Raw genomic sequence first — 18,833 nt, forward strand, 5'->3', positions numbered from 1 at the left:
GGACAGTGCCAGACCGGGCGAGACAAACAGTCTAGAGCTGCTAGCAGACCCATCCGGCTAATTAGAGGGGTGGCTTTAGGGCAGGAGGCAGTGGGAGAGGAGGCACCTGTGTCCGTTGTTACACTGAACTGTGCATTTACGGCCTCTTGCTGGTCGTATGGGCCTCAGACGTCGCAGGTTTCCTGAAGGCGACTAAGGCCCTCGCTGGGGGTGAGGGCAGGGGTCGTCCAGGGATCACACAAAATTCAATCATCGAAAATGAGACTACCTGTGACTTGTGCCCAGGACATCACTCTTGGTGACCTTATTTTCCAGGGTTTGGTGGGAAGAACAAGATAAATAAGGAAGCCTCTTCATGTTTCCAGTCTGCTGGGTTCTTCTGGTCCCTGTGGGCTTAACTCAAGAGTGGAAAACAGCCCTGGACTGGGGCCGAGCCTGGGGAAACAGCCTTAGTCCTCCAGGACTCCTGACATGGGCCAATTAGCAGGCAGTTGCTGTGTGACAGTGCAGCTGGTGTCTCCGGCTCGAGCCAAGGCTGGCGTCAGGGGACTTGGGTCCCTCCTTGAGTTTGTTCCAAATTAGCTGTTCAAAGTGGAACAGGCGTTAAATGGTCTCTCTGTGCCTCTGTGTCTCTACTGGCAGCGTAAGGACACCCATGTCTCAGCAACAGAGCAAAGCACCCACATTAGTTAGTGGGGGGCATGCGAAGGAGCTGGCCATGAAGGGGTGACTATGACACAACTCTTCAGGAGATCGTCCGTTCAGGCTGTGCGCTGCCATGATACCTGGTGGAGAGGTTTCCGCTTTGCAGCTCACTCTCCTGAGAGGGTAGCTACTGGAATGGATCTAGAGGTCTGTCAGGGCCCCTCCCATGAGGCCAACATTGGTATTCCTGGTGTTGGGTGAGGAGTAGGGCCAGCAGGCAGGAGGACATTTGGGTGACTTCCTCCCCCCGTGTAGTGGTTTGAATATGTTTGGCTCAGGGAAGTGGCACTATTAGGATGTGTGGCCTTGTTGGAATAGGTGTGGCCTTGTTGGAGGAAGTGTGTTGCTGTGGGCTTCCACTTTAAGACCCTCGTCCTAGATACCTGGAAGCCCACTGGCTAGCAGCCTTCAGATGAAGATGTAGAACTCTCAGCTCCTCCTGCACCATGCCTACCTGGATGCTGCCATGCTCCTGCCTTGATGATGATGGACTGAACCTCTGAACCTGTAAGCCAGCCCCAATTAAATGTTGTTCTTATAAGAGTTGCCTTGGCCATGGTGTCTGTTCACAGCAGTAAAACCCAAACTAAGACAACCAGTGTTTCACTTCCCCTAGCCACAACCACACAGGATCAGGTTAGACAGGAAGTCCCTGAAGTCCTGGCAAGTGAAAGGTAGGAGAGTGATGCCCTGGAAGGAGACGGGTGTCTAGAGGCAGGGGGGCAGAGTGACCACTCCGTTGCTGGGAAAATACAGACCTGGAGGGAGCAAGGTCAAGTTCTATGGCTCACTTGTTAAAACATGTGGGCTCTGCTTCTGGCTTTTTATGGGAGAGAGAGAGAGAGAGAGGAAAGAGGGAGGGAAGGAAGAAAGGAAGTAAGGAGGGAGGAAAGGAGGGAGGGAGAGAGAGAGAGAGAGAGAGAGCAGACAACAGGATAAAAAGGAGTGAAGAAAGACCTCCCCCACATGCCCACATGCTTGTCCCTCCCTGCAATGGCAGAGGAGATAGGAGATGCCCAGCTCTTGGCTCCATGTTCCTTGATCTTGACTCCTTCCAACACCCTTCTCAGTGCCAGGTCATGGTGACTCACAGGCTCCCGGAGCTAGAGGACAAACCCAGAACCTTTCTGGGTGACGGCTCTTGTACCTTCTACTGCCTGCGGTGGATGAATAAGCAGGTCGTGACTCACCTGCAGAGCTCTCTCCTGTGTGGGGCCCAGAGGCTCGATGGTGGCTTTCCTTGCCACCTGTCAGTCTGCTTCTGGCTTTTGCTCTATCGCCTCGTGTCCACTTCTCAAAGAGGAAGTGATACAACCACACACAGGCAAGGACGATCCCGAGAGGTTGCATAGAAGAGAACTCAGCTTGTCTTTGAAGCCCTGTCTCAGGAACTTGACACTTGGATCCCTGGAAGCATAGAAAACAGGACATACTATGTGCAACTCGGATGCTCAAAGCATAAAAGAAGCCATAATTCCGAGCACGGTGCAGAAACCCTGTAGCAGGAGGTAGGAAGATGGGCTGCTAAGGCACTGCCTGCAAACATAAAGACCCGGATTCCGATCCTCCCAGCACTAACAGAAAAGCCATGCAAAGTGGTGTATACCTGTCATCTCAGCCTGGGGACAGAAATAGATTCTGAGATTTGAAGCCCAGCCAAACCTTATTGGTGAAATCCTGTCTGAAAAATAATGTGTGGGGTCGCTGAGATGGCTCCTAAGACTGATGATGTAATTAATTATATACGGTGGAAGGAGAGAACTGATTCCAGAATGCTGTGGGCTTCTGCCTGCATGCTGTATCTGACATGCACACAGGCAAGTGCATGTGCATGCATTCAGGCATGCCTATGTGGACACAGGCTTGCCTGCATGGACATGCACGCTCCGAATAAAATTAAATTTAAAAAGAAGAAGAGTGTCTGAGAAAGAAGCCTGTTGTTGGCCTCTGGCCTCATATGTACATTTGTTCACAGGTGCACATACATACACAAATATGTACACATGCAATACATACATACAGCACACATGCACAACACATACAACGTATGCATACAGCATATACATAAAACACATACATATAACACACACATCCAACACATGCATACAGCACACACACATAGCACATACATATACAACACATGCATACAGCACACACATACAACACATACATACAGCACACACACAACACATACAACACATGCATATAGCATGCACACACACAACACATACAACACATGCATATAGCATGCACACACACAACACATACAACACATGCATACAGCACACATGCACACATGTGCGTGAGCGCATGCGCGCGCACACACACACACACACACACACACACACACACACACACACACACACAGGTGAATAGTTTTGCATCCTTAAAAAACACTTGAGAAAAAGAACAATCTTCCCAACCTTCCCAGGGCTGACTGTAGATTTGTATGCTGCGCTCAGAATTATCAGTCATTATTTTTATGCTTGAGCATCTGAATTGCACACAGTCTGTCTTGTTTTCCCTACTCCCAGGTTATGAGGACCCAGGAATCCTCTGTGATATGAAGGCCCCTGTGCAGTGTTACGACCATCAGTGCTTTAGAGATTCCACAATGAAGCGGGAGCCATTCCTTAAGAAACACATATGAGATGTGAGCATATGCAATACATACAACCAATCGCCTGATGACATGTTTAATCCTCTGCCTGGGCAAATGCCTAGTCCGTCCCTTTCCAAGCCTGGTGGGAGGACCGTGCTTCCCACACCACTTCCATGAGCCCCAAGATGGCTCACTGAAGCCAGCATCTGCCTTCTTCAGCTCAGGGATGGAGCATGGGTGTGGAGAAGAGGTCCTATACATCAGGCCCCTGTAACTTCCTCTGGATCTAGGCCTGGTGACCCCAGCAGAGTGGGAGGAGAGCCGCAGACAGGGTACTTGGTGGCTAGACACAGACTTGCTATGGACTATCTACAGGGGTAGAGACTGGGGAAACGACTTGCCTGTCTGTGAACAGAACCCAGAGTTTCATGCTCGGATCTCTGAGCTTCTCAAAGAACTGCAGGATTTTGATTCCAGGCCAAACTTTTAATAAAGAAAATTCATCCACAGACGCTCGGCTATTGGCTGATATATCCAGTTATTGGAATCCGGGAGATTTAGTGGCAAGGGGTTGTTTTATTTGCTCTCTAGATGAAGCCATTTTTTCTTAGGTATTTAATCTCCTAGAAGTATATTTTCCCTAGCAAATACACTGTCGGGGACAGCAAATCCATGTGGCCTCATCATGTCCTTATTTTGTCTTCTGGTGACTCACGAATGGGTATTTGCTTACTTCTGATTTTTTCTAACTGTGTCATTAAGGAGAAATTACCCAGAAATCAGCCCACAGTTACTCTCCGTGATCACGGCTCCAGTCTGACGATATGCACACAAGACTCCATCAAACCGGGGATGGGGCAGAGGCCTCGCAACTTGAGCGATTGCTTCATTGAAGCTTGGGCTTTTGGATGAGCAATCACCCAAAGTGTCTCGTGGGGGTGGGGTTCCACATACTGCCTCACCCCAAGATCATTTGTGAACATCCAAGTATGAAAGTGGTCTTTCCCAATGTGGCTGGGCGGGACACGTCCAACGTGTTCCACTGGGACACGTCCTCTCTGAAAGGAAGAAAGAAAGGAAGGAAGGAAGGAAGGAAGGAAGGAAGAAAGAAAGAAAGAAAGGAAGGAAGGAAGAAAGAAAAGAAAGAAAAGAAAAGAAAGAAAGGAAGGAAGAATGTTCACCTCTGAACATTTTAATTGGAAGCTCCTCCAGTCTGTGGCCTCAGCCATGACTTGCTCAGGGAGACTTGCAGTAAACTATAATTAAGGATTAGCTTTCCCCAGACCACCCCTCTCCTCTCCTTATACCCTGTCACCTCAGGTGAATGGATTCTTCGAACTTCTTGGCAGAATAGAAGGCAAGAGATTTCTTCTTCTTTTTTTTTTTTCTTCTCATATTCTCTCTCTCTCTCTCTCTCTCTCTCTCTCTCTCTCTCTCTCTCCCCCCCCACCTGGCCCCTTTGGTTGGCATTTGGCAGCTCACCTATTTTGGATACTTGAACCACTTCTCTCAGATCCCAGATTATGTTGGGTGAGGTTGGTCACTGGAGGCCGGAGAGGCCGTGGGAGGAAGATTCTCTAGCAGGTGTGGAGGAAGGGGTGCCTCTAAGATGTTTGTGTAGTGACAGGAGGGATCTGAGGCCAGAACGGTCAGGGGCATGTTAGGGTCCTGTGCCTGGTGATCACGGCGAGAGAGGGCCAAGCAGCCCGGTCTCTTTCAGAAAGCTGTTCACCCTGCAGCTTGAGCTGTGTTACACTCAGCCGAGAACAGCTATGAGAGTGGCCGAAACAAAATCGTGAACGTACTCCAAACATTAAGAAATATTTTTGAAGTTTCTTCTTGTATCTTGAACCTTGTAGCTAATGTGTCAAAATGGCAACCAGATAGGCCATCGATATCAGTAGCCCACTGAGGAAGGGGACGGGGATCCAGGTTGTGGTCTCTGGAGCAGCAGTGGCTGGGAACTCCATGCCAGGACTGACTGATCTGTGCTCAGCACCCTTCGACAGGTCTCTCAGACCTGTTCCCACCAATGTCCTGTGGCTCTAACTATTGTCAAGGGCCAGTTAATAAGAGTGCCTAGTGTGCCCAAGCTGGACACAGTCCCTAAATGTCCACAGCTACTTTGTCCCTAGTTGCTCACCATGGCAGTGATGCCAATTTCTGTGTGAGCGCAGCTCTGTTGTCCGTCCTTAGACATCCTCAGACTCCCAGTTCTTCAGCACACTGCATATCATGAGTATCAGCTTGTCCTGAGCGCCATCAATGTCTCTCTCAGGGACTAACCAGCTGCTGTCTCAGAACATGGATGGGAAAGTGGGAGACCAGTTTGCTCACTGATTAGGGAACACATACCCCGACCCATGTCTCCACTGTCCACTCTGAGTGGGGTGACAGATGCCCAACTGTGGAGGTGAGGTGAGAGGAGATAGCTATCACACGGAACCCACAGGTAGAACACAGAGACAGCAACCACCTGTCAAACCTGACACCAGGCACATCACTGTGCACAGGAGAATCCCTCTCAGGCTGTCACCTCTCTGGCTGGCATTAAGTTCCAGGACATTCTAGAATGGCTCCCGACCTGAGGCTGTGACTTATTTTACAAGAGCCTGGGGTCTACTTGGGTGTTCTAGGACATTATCTGCATTTTGAGCTCTTTGGAATTACCAAGATATATACATCTTAGGGTCCCAGGGCACTTCTTCCTTAGATCTGTGGCAGCCCTTGGTGAAAGGCTGGGTTAGAAGTGGGTGGGTTCATCTTCCTGGACTCACCAACACCATGGGGTCTCGGCTGGTGGATTCCAAGGGCACCAGGGCTGTCTGGCATGGGTGCCTACTTCACGGAAGAAGAGTCAGGGAAGGGTGGAGCCCCTGGGGCAGCCCAAGGTGTGGGAAACTCCAAGCCTTTTCTGGCTTTGGGAAGTAGGAGGTCGTGGTCCACTGTCCCCTCTCCCTTCTGAGTTCTCACGGTAGCTATGAAGTCCAGGGGTGCCCATGACATCCCTCTCGTCACAAACAATAAGCAAAGCAAGGATATCTCCTAATATCTTTATTGTTCCTTAGATAACTGAATAGTACAAAGTTGCCCTCTTTGACTTATTTTTTTTTTTCTTTAAAAAATGATCTTTTCACACATGGCTGCCCTTGGGGAGTTCCTTCCCGTAGGAAACTCAAGTTTCCCAAGATGCGTCCTTCCCATCTATGGTTACACAATTCAGATAACTTGACAAGAGAAGAATTTCACTGGGTTATTATCAACATGAACTTGACTATGTCTCCTATAAGGGCGAACACTGATTTTTTTTTTTTCTTTTTAGAAACAGAAACCATCCACTTATCAATCCAAACTACAGCATCGCATGACAACATTCATTGCATAAATTGAACACACGGAGTTACCACCTTGGGGGGGATAACAGACGGACACCTCACGATCTAGCTACAGGGTACGCAAGTTCAACAACGTGGGTACAGCAACTTCACTCTACGTACACCCACCATCGCTTCGGGAAAGTACTAGACACAGGTCCATGAGCTACCGGGAGTCTCAGCACAGTTAATCTAAGAGACAACAACACAGTCAAGAAAAAGGCAGCTGCGATACGTGTGGGCCGAAGCAGCCTACACCGAGCGCCACGGGGGCTGGGGGCTGTGGGTGGGGAGAATGGCCATCACGTCATCTCGCTGGGCACGACCTAAGGAAATGTCCATGCAATCTTAGCAGTGGGTTGTTCTTGGGTGAGAGGGGCCAACAGTCATCGCCTTGCTTCTTTGAGTTATTGGACCAGAGAGGGATGGGGTGGGATGGGGACAGCCAAGGAGCCTTGGGCTGCAGTTCCATCCACATACATGGCGGTTTCTTCTGAAATCTGTGGCCCACCTGCACGAGCAGGAGGAACACAGAGAGGACACCATCTCTCGGCGTCAAAATTGCGCTGATTTCTCAAAATCAGGACTGTTATAGTATTCTTGGAATCATTTGGCAGCTGTTTTATGGAAAATGTCCTCGGGGTGAGGACTTGGACCCTTGGCTTCTGGAAAAGCGGGAGCTACAACTCATCGGAGCGGATGACGTGGAAGAGGGTGACGTTGTAGAGGGTCTGATGGCCGTTGTTCCAGGCGTACAGCGCGCGGTCTTTAGGGTTGTAGTCCAGCATGGAGATGTGAGAGTATTTGTTCTGGAAGGGGATGTCAATGTACTCGTAGGTCGAGGCGTTGGTTTGGTAGGCATAGTGGACCTTGGTGCCCCCCGAGTAACCGTTGGTGACGTAGAGGGTGCCGCAGATGATGAAGGCCTCGCCGGCGCTGCGCTTGGGGTAGCTGGTGTTCCAGGTCTGGAGGATCTGCAGTGAGACAGGATCCAGCTTGCTGATGACAATGTTGCCTGCGTTCTGGTTTGTGGCGTAGACGGCCCAGAGCCCGTTCTCGTCCACCATGAGGTCGATGTCTGAGTGGCCGCCCCAGGCATAGTGGTACATGTTGTTGTAGCCAGCGTAGTCCAGGCTCCGTGTCTTCAGGATCGTCTCTGTCTTCAGGTCAAACCTAATGATAATGTGACTCTGGAATTTGTTGAAATAGATGGAGCCATTGTAGACCACCTGGCCCGTGCCCGACCAGGGGTGTGGGAGACGGTGCGAGGTAAAATTATCCGTGTTCATGAAGTCCACCATGGACTTGTACTCACGGACAAAGCGGTTGTTGTGATAACCATCCATGTACCAGACCTGTGGGGAGAGCAGACATGGTTAATGTCCCACAGCAGGATGGCGTGGGAACTTAGGACAGAAGGAGCTGGAAGTTGAAGGCTGTAGAGCGTCCTGTCCTACCTTCAGGAACACTAGGCTCCCCCTGGTTTCCACTCAGGCCTATTGTCCTACCTCTGGGAAGAGTAGGCCACGTGGAGGGACAGACATGGGGACAGGCAGTCAGGGCTCTCATACATATATGGTCCACAGCCAGTCTATGCAATATACAACAGTGGATGGTATGGGGAACCCCTCACGACTTGGGATAGCACCATGTTATAGGACAATGGTCATGTCCTTTTGTTCACTGTTGGATCTTGGCCAAGGGCTTGGGAGAAAGGAGTGTCATCGACTCGGGGACTCAGTGCTGGAGTCAGCGTTGCAGAGGGTACAGCTGCTAGGTAGATGCTCACACACTGGGGAGCTTCTGTCGGCAAGGACAAGTGGTTCTCAATGTTACTGGGGACAGCCATCTTCCAGTGTGCTGATGGGATGCTCTGAGTCCTCTCCACCTCACCACCTCACCAGCCTGTTATTGATGTACAGTCTGAGTCACTGTCTCTGCTGGTGTGTGTGTGTGTGTGTGTGTGTGTGTGTGTGTGTGTGTGTGTGTGTGTGTGTGTGCAAGAGAGAGAGGTGGGGAGGGGGACCAAGCTTAAGCAGGGAAAGATAATTAACCCGGTTTGCTGTAGGGGGCAATTGTTCATTCCCTAATCTGGGGAAAGCACTTCTCAGATCAGAATGTAGGCCTCCCAGTCATGGAAACCAACCAAGTAACAAACTCAGCCTCAACCCGAGTTTGAAGTGTTACAAGGGAAGTGATTTCTGATGACTGCTTGCATGCCAGTTAACCTGAGAACCATCTAGACTTGGAATAAAAACCTTTAGTCATCTTGAAGCAATTTCAGGGCAGATGAGAAAGGGGCGGGGTTAGGAGAGGAGGCCTGGCTTTCAGACAGCTGCTTTATCCACAGAGAGCTGGGGAGGCTGGGCAGGGATTAGGGATGTGGCAGCAGCTCTCAGGCTTGGTTCCTGCGACATCTGATCAGATGCTGGGAGGCAGATGTGCCTTTTGTGTTTAATGAGATTAGAAAACACCAACAGCAACCACAGAGTCTCTGTCTGAGGTTGTTGTTATCCTGAGTCTCTCTTAGACCATCCCGCAATGATATGGGTCATGGTTTGGAATGGAGATAGCAGGACTATACAGATAACCCCTCAGTCTCTGGGGAAAAGCTACTGGCCCTGCACTCACTCTGTAGGCTGCCTCACGGAATGGAGAGTTCTCCATCTTTTGTAGCCTCTGCTTTAACTCCTTTCCATAGCCCTTCCTGTCCACCTATGAAGCAAGCCCCTCCTTAGTGCTTTGAGGTGGGCTCTCCACGGCAGGAAGCTAGTGACTGGTTTCTGGGTCTAGTATATAACAAGATGATACCAATATCCAATTTCTAAGGATTTTAAAGCAATCATATACTGGCAAATCAGACACAGGACCCAACTGCTTTCTGAAAACACCGATTAGGTTACACTGGGGCAGTGGGCTGAATATTCAACTACAGACTATGGAGGCTGCTTGGGACATAGCCATTCTACAGAAGAGACCCACATGGCTTGAAGCTCAGAGTCTCATGGGAAGAAGCCTCATTTCCACAGGGCTGCTCTTCCCCTCGGTGTTATGACCTCCGCTCTGAAATGCCTTTGTTTTCTGTCCTTTCCAAGTCTAGTGTTGTCTCTGGGAAGTGACCCTAGAGACAGTTGCTGGCTCCCAGAGACGTGGCTCTCATGTCCTCTGGAAGGATGGTTCTTTCCAACTAGACTCACGGATGCTCAGCTATTGGTGGAGGGCACAGTCGAGGGTGTCAGGGCATCTACACCACTGGACTTTATTTAGAGGACACGAGTGGTCATCATACGATCCTGTGCACCAGTGGAGCTGCCTTCGATGCAGGACAGCTGCTTAGGACACAGAGGGGACCAGCGGGAGGAAAGCCACCCCACTTTCACCCTTCTGGTCCTGCTTCCTGTCTCTCAATAGCTGGCCCTGAGAATTTGGCATAACTGACCAGACCACCTGAAAAAGAGATCCACAGACTCCCTTTCCTAAGTAACTTCACTAGCGAGACTGTTAAAATGGCTCGTGAACCACGCCTCCAGTCCAACTCCACTGTGACCTATGTATGAGCAACGATTCCTTTGGTCCGTGTTTTATCTCTTGTATCATCCTTCTCTAGCTGCAGAGTGGACCTATGAAAAGTCTTCTCTTCAGGGGATGAATTCTACGGCTAAGAAAAAGGAGTATGTCGGCTTATCTGAATGTCCAAAATTAGTTAACAGATTTAGTAGTTTCCAAGTCCCCACATCACATCTGTAGCTACTGCCCAGGCACACCGGGGGGTCCTTCTAACATCTGTGCTTGATTCTGAGTGCCTCTTATTTTTCTACCTCAGAATTAACTTGCTAACTGCGGCTGTCTCACCCCATCATTCTCTCCTTTGATGGATGTCAAGGGCATGCCTGCTTGGAGGTCCCCAAGGCTTTGTGGGGCTCCCTGAGCTCTTCTGCAAGTCTCACCATTTTCAGAGGTGAAAATGGAGTCTATTTTACTAAGTTCGGTTTCTTTTCAGCTGGGAGGGGGACCAGGGCAGAGCTGCCAGGGCTCTGTCCCACATCTTATGCTGCAGCCGAGGTGTTGGGTGATGCTATTTAAGGGACCGTCTTAGTAACAGGGCTTTAGTTTTGCTCTTCTCTCTGGCTTGGTAAGCATCTGACAAGTGTCCTCTTGAAACTGCTAGCATCAAGGAACTCAGCCTTGGAAACCATGTTCTAAAGGGAGCAGTTAGTGAAGGGGTGGAGAGAGCCTCAGTGGGGAGCTAGGAGGAAGTGGCAGGATGCCAGCCACCCCAGGAGTGTCCCAATCCCTACTCCCACTGAGAAAGGATTAGAAAGGATGTCTAAGCTGCCTGCAGACAGAGCTGCAGGCACCAGTAGATCTGTGTAATCTAAAGCATTCTGGATAATTCCACCCTCTGTTCTAAGGATCATCTGCTGGTTTTGATGCTGTTTAGATGAGGGGAAAGAGCCTTTGAGCACAGAGCTAAGGGAGGTTTGAGGAGTCTGCCACCCTTTTGAACATGAGCCTCCCGGGTCAGTGGGAGCATGCATGGTACAAGCCCCCTCTCTGATGTCTTGTGTAAGCTACACTGGATTCCCGAGGGGTGGGGAACCCACAGGGAGCAGAAAGGGAGGTGGGTGTGACACAGTTCTGTCAGAGTGTCCCAGTCCAAGTAGACTGTCAGCCTGAGAATCCAGAACGAGATCTCTGGACCTCCAGGCGCCTGGAGGTATGGTAGAGTGGTAGGGACTTATGTATCCTACACACACGAACGAACTACAGCCAGCACCTCCTCCCAAGCTCGTCCTACCTCTAATGTTGGTGTAAAGAGCCCGGCCTTTGTTGGGAGCTGAGGGTCTGTGGCTCACTGCTGAGTAGGGTTTCTAAGACAGCATCTTATACAGTTGGTGTTCGCTAGAGGAGGGCCCATGCAAAGGTGTCCCGAGCTAATTAATTTTGTTCTAACAGTTGACGCAGAGGCAGTGGGGACTGAGCTGGCTCAGCACACACACCAATGTGGGGCTCTGCAGCTTCCTGAGGCCTCCTCATGGGTCCCGTGGGATCCTCTCCTCTGTTTCACCCCATCCTCCATGGGGGCCTGCTCTAAAGCCAGCATCAATTCCCCCCCCCTCTCTGCGTGTTTGTGTGTGCGTGGCGAGTTATTGGTCTCCCGTGTGTATGTGATCAAAAGTAAATGGGAGATTGGAAGAAAGCAGACCAAACAAACACCGCTGGTGTTGATCAATGGCTAAGCGAGGCGACATGTCACTTAGCAGGCTGGGATACATGGGCCACTGTGGGGGGACACGTGGTTCAGAATGGTTAGAGCCCAAAGTGCCCAGAGCAGCATCCAATATTGTGTCTGCTGCCAGCCAGCATCCTGCCTCTTCCCTGCTCCAGCCCTCATGATGGCCCCTCCTCCTTCTAGCCACTCTGCCTGCCACCAGAGCCTCCTCTCCTGGAAGGCAGTCACGAAGCAGAGCATAGTTACTTAATTGTCACAGCACCCATGGGTGTCCTGACAACTTTGTAAGCCTACGTCCTTGCTATGCCTTATATCCCAGAGGTTGAGGCATACACGTATGTAATGTCAGAAGGCTCCAGACCTGGGTACCTCTCTGGGCCTTGGCTAGCCAGTGTGGGGTTGATGGTGGCTTTCCTGCTCTGTGCTGTGGGGAGAGGTCCTTAGTGGGTGGCATCAGGAGCCAGCGTCTCACAGATTCAGTGACACCAGGGACCAGCGTCTGAGGACCATGGGTAGGACATGGCCCATTTGCATGAGTAGTGGTTAACAGGTTCTCAGAAGCCTGGAAGGAGGTGCTGGTGCTAGGTGTACAGAGAGCTGTGTGTGTGTGTGTGTGTGTGTGTGTGTGTGTGTGTGTGTGGTGTAGGGATCAGATGTAACTATGTCATTCTCTGCCATCCAGAGCCAGTAACTAGACATGACATGGTTGGGGCAGAGCCTGGTCTGGACTTCCTAGGCATTTTCTGTCTTGGTCCTCTTTCTCCCCATCATGACACCCACATCTGTAGTAAGGGGGTGTTCCTAACTGAACTTTGAGCAGAGGTAAGTTTTTTTTTTGACAGGATGTGGGTACAATCACAACCTAAGTGTCCCAGTTAGCATTAATTGTCAGCTTGACCCAACCTAAAGTCAGCTGAATAGTCTCAGCTGAGTAACTGTCATTATCAGGCTGACCTGTGGACATTCCCGGAAGGGACCGTTTTGATTGCCTTAACTTTCAGGAGGACTCATCCCACTGTGGGCAGCACCATCCCCTGTGCAGGGGTCCTGAGCTATGTTAGAAATCTAGCCAAGCATAAGCCATCGTTAGCATCCTCCGTGGTTCCTGCTGCAGTTTCTTGCCCATGGGTAAGTTCCTTAGTCAGATGTGATGCTTAGAGGAATAGCAAACAGGTCTACCTTCAGGGTCCTGCTTGAGTTCCTGCCCTGACTTCCCCCAGTGATGAACGTGACCAGGAAGTATAACACAAAACCAACCTTTCCTTCCTAAGTTGCTTTCTGTCAAAGTGTTTTTTATCATAAGCAATGGAAAATAAGCTAGAAGACTGGGAAACTATATTATCACCATGATCCAGGAAACAGTGTGAAAATGGTGCCCACATGGCCCTAACACTACTGTGTCTTCTGGGCAGCTGGGCCTTCCCTCCCAAGCTGTCTGTCATGTGGAGGAGCTGGGCCCTTGGTGGCACTGGTCTATAAAGCCATGTCTAGAGGATCTTTTGCCCACCCCCAGTCGCCTCCTGTTTCCAGTTCTCCCTAGTCTTGCTCTGCCTACCATGAAGAGATGTGAGATGGCTTAGGCATCATGGATTTCAGGCTGCTTCCTCTGGGCACAAGGAGGAGCATCCAGTTCTAAGTGTGTCTGTCCACTCTCTTGCAAGCCTCTGATGAGAAGAACATTTGGCAGAAGCACCAGGGACCCCAGGAGGCTCATCCTGGCGGCAGTGATTAGCACTGGGTGTCATCAAAGGATTCGCAGAAGCACAGCTTCTCTTCCATCTCTGTTGGAGTTTCCCGGAGACCCTGACTGCTTCTTACAGGCCTCCTCCATCCAAGGGGCCTCCCAGCCTCTGACTCCCCATGCACGGTTCCTTAAAGGTCTGAGACCACAGCCCAGTTCCACAGAAGGAGAAGAAAATAAAAGGGCTGCTGGCTGATTTTTCTTTTCTGAGTTTTGCCCACAGGGGAAACACCCAGGAAAAAGGAACCCAGCCTCTTCTCGGAATCAAAAGGGAACACAGAGCTTCTATCAGCCATGAAAGGAACAGCAAATGAGTACAAATCAGCTGTCGTTAAAACAAGAAAGGCCTAATAGATTCCATCCCCGAAGCAGAGGCTGTGATGGGAACCGCCTGGAGCGGTCAGCACAGTAGATGCCTGGGCACCTGCTCAGCCACTGGGCAGAGCTACTGCTGCTTCCCCTCACCACTACCACTGTCCTCAGATGGACAGCCTCCCACCCCACTGTCTGCTGTGTTAGCACGGGGGCCTCTACCAGCTTTCCTTCGAAGAAGCCCTTGAGAGACTCTGGCTCTATCCACATCCCCTGGAGTTGTCTGCTTGGGAGGTAGACATAGCTAGCACTAGGGTGAGGGACAGATACCAGGACTGTTAGGTCCCTTACGAGCTTTGGGGGTACTTACCCGGTTATCACCTTCTGGGGCCAGTGGGTCTGTCATCCAGGACCCGAACCTTGAGCCCGAGGTCTTGACAGTCACCGGGTCACTTATGCCTGTCAGCTTCCCGCAGGCTGGAACAGAGTGCACATAGGTGAGGGCCAATAGGCGGCGGAGAGCCTTGGCCCCCTCCCCCATTGGCACAGCTAGGCTCGGAGGATGGTGCTTCTTCCTCTTCCCCTCCAGATCTGGAGCCCAGCAGCTCATGATGTCACTGACACAGGTCCCACCGGTGGCCCAAGAAGAACCACCCCCCTCCTCTAGAGAGAGTAACCGACGGCAGCAACGGCAGGGCATGGTTGCACTCCGGGACCTCATGACTCCTTGTAAGCAAAAGGCCGGGGCAGCCCAATAACCAGTGAGGGCTGGCCACAGCAAGCCTCAGTCTCCTCTAGGAAATGGAGCAAAAGAGCTCAGTAGTCTCTGGCTGCTGGAATAGAGCACTTAACCAGCATCGTGGGAACTTAGAATCCTGGACACAGGCAGGATTCACCTCCCTAAACAGATAGACAATTCTAGAGACCCACAACAGCACCCCACACTATGGGAGCTTCTTCCCTGTGCATGTGTCTGTCTTGGAACCAGCTCCCTGCTGGAGATGGGCAGAGGCTTGTTGGCGTCCTGCTGCATTCGTGCGTGCATGTGTGTGCCTGTGTGTGTGTGTGTGTGTGTGTGTGTGTGTGTTGTGTGTGTGTTTGTGAGAGGTAGGGGGGAGCTTTCCATGGTCTCAAGAGGGCTAGGATTCGTGCGTCATGCTCTATGGGATCTTGAAATCGACTTCTGCATGCCTCCTGTCTAGAGCTGGCCGGAGATGAACTCAGAGCTACAACCTGGTCGTTCAGGAGGTGCTAAGGCTATGACCCAGCATTCCTGCTTTAGCCTGTAACTCTCTTGCCACCCTTTGGACCCCCAGCTTCAGCCTGATGTGGAGGACACCTCCTTCTCATTCCACCAGGTCAGGCTTGAGTGTGACCCCCAGCTCCCAGTCTATAGGATACCCCTCGAGGACTATATTAGCATACATACACACAGTCTGTAAAGTTCAGAGAAGATCCAGTTGCTTAGGCAGGATTGTGAGAGGCTTAACCTGAGACCACAGGGAAGCGGAGATAATCCTACAGTGAACAGGGCAGGGCAGGCCCCAGGGAGGGTGCAATTCGCCTGCTCCCACACTCAGTACCACCCCCTCAAGCCTGCAATAGGGTGGGCATCTTCACAGTGGCATCGCACAAGACTGGAAAGAACAACAGCTTGGCTTGGCCCAAGAGCCAGCAGAGAGGCAACCCTGGACAGCAGGAGGCTGAGCAGGATTAAAACCCACCTTATACAGAAGAAAGAAAGACTCGAGGCCTGGATTCCCTTTAATGCCCCAGCCCAGGTACCCCTGCCCAGACTGGGAGAGGAAGTGCCACACTCTACCCACTCTGCTGTCCCTTCCTCAAAGTCAACTCCCCTTGTAGGAGGAGCTTGGGTTTTCCTACACCAACACTTTCTACTGAGGCTCAGGGCTTCATGGAGGTCTTGAGTGCAAGCATCTAAAAGGTCTATCTCTGAGCGCAGAGCATGCCCACTTGGCCTCTGTTCACACTGCCCTGCCCTGCCCTGCCCTGCCCCGCCCTGCCCTGCCCTGCCCCGCCCTGCCCTGCCCTGGGCTTGGAAGAGATACCAAGGGAAGGGAAAGGAAAAAGAAGGGCACAGGGAGAGGCTAAGGTTGATCAGTGCTGACAGCAGTTGGAAGTGAGGATCCTGATGGGTCTGTGGAAAAATTTTCATGAGTGCCATAACCAACTTCACACACACACACACACACACACACACACACACACACACACACACACACACACACGATGCCTTCTGAAGTCCAAGTGAGTTCATTATGTGCTACCTGTAGAGGCTGGGCAGGAGAAGCCATGTGGCCAGGCTGGACTCTACCCCTCACTCCCAGTTTTTCTTCCTTTGTTCCTGTTGACCTAAGGGGTGGGTCTTGGGTTGCCAGGAGACAGAGGCTCCCTCTGACATGGGTGGGAACTGAAAGAAGCTAACAGAAGGCAACCTCTCCACAGGTCTTCCCAGACCCCATTCTGCCATCCAGACCTATCATCTGCAGAGCACTGATCCCTGCAATTTCTCATAGAAGGTCTCCTGCCCATCCTGGAGACACGATCTATGAGCTGCCTGGAGGCTAAGGTCCAAAGGAATCAGCACACACATGGCTGGGGATCCCTGTGGAAGGCAGCTTTAAACCCAATGGCAGGTTGTGCTTGTAGCCAACACATGACTTAGCCACACAGTAGATTTTATGAGGTGCCAACTCACACTAGCTCTGTCCCAAACCCACTGGAGGTGCCTTCCTGGTTGAACAGTCCTCTGAGGAAACCTGTTGTCTTCCTGTGCATCACCTGGACATGGTAGACGTGTCAGGAGGATGCCCACCTCAGCTTGGATGCCTACCGAGCCCAGGTCCTAGCCTTCCCTACCTCCATGGTCGGGCTTGTTCGATCCCCACTCTGGAGCAGCAGTTCGCCTTCCCATCCAGCTTCTAGGGCTGGGCCCAGACACATGCTTAGCCCTAAAGATGTCCTTATCTCATCCTTCTCCGTGACCTTCGCTACACCCCACATTTCCCGGGGTTGCCGACCAAAGCCCCTGGGGCTTGCTGCTCCAGGTAGGAAGTCTCTTCCACTCACCCTACTTTCCCATAAACCAACGATGACTTAGTTCTCAGAGGAGCCACCTGAGTACATCAGTTCACCGTCTGATAAGTGCTGGGCTCAGGAGGGTGAGCCTCTTGGAGTGAAGCCCGCCCTTCATGGTACCCATGTTGATCTCGGTTACCAGCAAGCAGGCACAGTGTCACCAGTGACCCCATGAAAGCACATTAGCGTAGGTGCACAACACAGGCCTTTCGGAACGGGTCTGGGTTGTTCAGTCATTCAACCTTGGATTCAGATGGAAATGGGCAGAAAATAAGACTCTGCTCTCAGCCAGGTCAGGGGCAGCCTTGAACAATCCTACCACTCTCCACGCATCTGAACCTTTCCTTTCGCTATCTCACAAGTAACAGAGATCCATTCCCGAGTTCTACAGGAAGGATGACCAGCAGGACCAGCCTGCCGGCCACGCCCAGCCACCCTCTATCTGCACAGTCACCACGCAGTCAGCCTTCCAAAGCCCCAATGCTGAGGAGGGTAGGGAGGTTTGGCTAGTACATCTCCTGCTCTTTAGGCTGCTAGGGCAGGCACAGTTTCCAGGGCCCATGGGGCTGGAGGCTGCCTGCCCTCCTTGAGTCAGGGAGTTATTTTTGGTTCCTTGTCCACACTAGTTCTGCCAAGACCTCTTGAACAGACAGAATCTAAAGAAGTCTACGGCAGAGTCTTGGCAGTATCTTGGCATACTCAGTTCTAGAAAGTGCCCCTCTTCAGTCACATACTCAGGATGGACGGGGGCGGGGAGAGTAGAAGAGGCCTCTGGAAGGATGGTGCCCAGGTGGGTCTTGGGTTGGAGCTGCCTGCTGGCCAAGCTGGAAGCTAGACAAGCCTTGTGCACTTCCTGGGAAGATGCCAGGCTGAGAGCAGCCTGAACCATCCTAATGCTTGCATCAAGATAGGCATATCTGGGAGGGTGGGTGAGAAGGTCTGTGTCCTCAGACAGGCTTTGGCCTTCATTCTCAGTATTTAGCCCTGTCTGAAACTAGAGAACAGCCATGTAGAAAGAAGTCTGCAGGCTGGGAACAAAGGCCAAGACATAGGAGAAACAGCTTCAACCCAGGCCCAGGTATGGATCCACAGCCTACAGCAGAGCTGTGAGCATTATCTTAGAGTCACTCCGCCCCTCTTGCCCTAGCCAGGAAAGCCAGGCCTCTAGTGGACCACACCTTTTAGAAGAAATGGAGGAGGCAGGCCTGGTCCAATAGGTGCTTTGGCTGCAGGACTCCTGGGTTCTTGTCCCTTGGGCTTCCACTGTCAAATCACCCTTAACTCTTCTATCTGGGAGTCACCACAGAGCTCTGGGGGTCACTATGCCCACTGCCTCCGCCTGTTGACTCTGGCATCTCAAGTGTTAGGAAGGCGTCTTTTGGTCTTCCTTGGAGAGCATATAGGAGCTCACAGAGTAGCACGGCACGGCAGCCAGCGTTCCTGACCAGATCAGAAACCTGCAATTAGAATCCTAGTGGCGTGGATGCTGGGTGGAAAGTTCACCTGTCTGGCAGGCAACTTGTAAGTGGAAGCCACAGCTTTACTAAGACTTATTTTGCGTAGAGTAAAATCTACTCTTTCCCCTTGGGTTGGCCTTAGCTCTCGGGGGTCTTCCAACCCATCTTCAGAAAGAAAAAAACCCCACCAGAGAGCCCTTGGCATCAGTGCCAGGATGGTATGACAGGGAGGTCATTTAAGCCAGCCAGTCCTCCATGGTAACAGTGACCAAGGAAGCCTGCAGCACCAGTGTGGCCTAAGTCTGGTGTG

General features: G+C 51.4%; 1 protein-coding gene across 2 annotated transcripts in view; it reads right to left on the reverse strand.

Annotated features, from left to right (window-relative positions):
• Window positions 1–6,346: 6,346 nt before the first annotated feature.
• Olfm1 (olfactomedin 1) overlaps window positions 6,347–18,833 on the reverse strand; it is a 37,219-nt gene continuing 24,732 nt past the window's right edge. For both annotated transcript variants that reach the window (XM_032902976.1, XM_032902975.1), the window contains exons 5-6: window positions 14,338–14,444; window positions 6,347–8,036 (exon numbers count right to left, since the gene is read on the reverse strand). In XM_032902976.1, the coding sequence (XP_032758867.1) occupies window positions 7,362–8,036; window positions 14,338–14,444 (782 nt within the window). In that variant the 3' untranslated portion in view covers window positions 6,347–7,361. The remainder of the gene's footprint in view (window positions 8,037–14,337; window positions 14,445–18,833) is intronic.

Source organism: Rattus rattus, chromosome 5 (assembly GCF_011064425.1).
Source record: "Rattus rattus isolate New Zealand chromosome 5, Rrattus_CSIRO_v1, whole genome shotgun sequence".
Taxonomy (NCBI): Eukaryota; Metazoa; Chordata; class Mammalia; order Rodentia; family Muridae; genus Rattus; species Rattus rattus.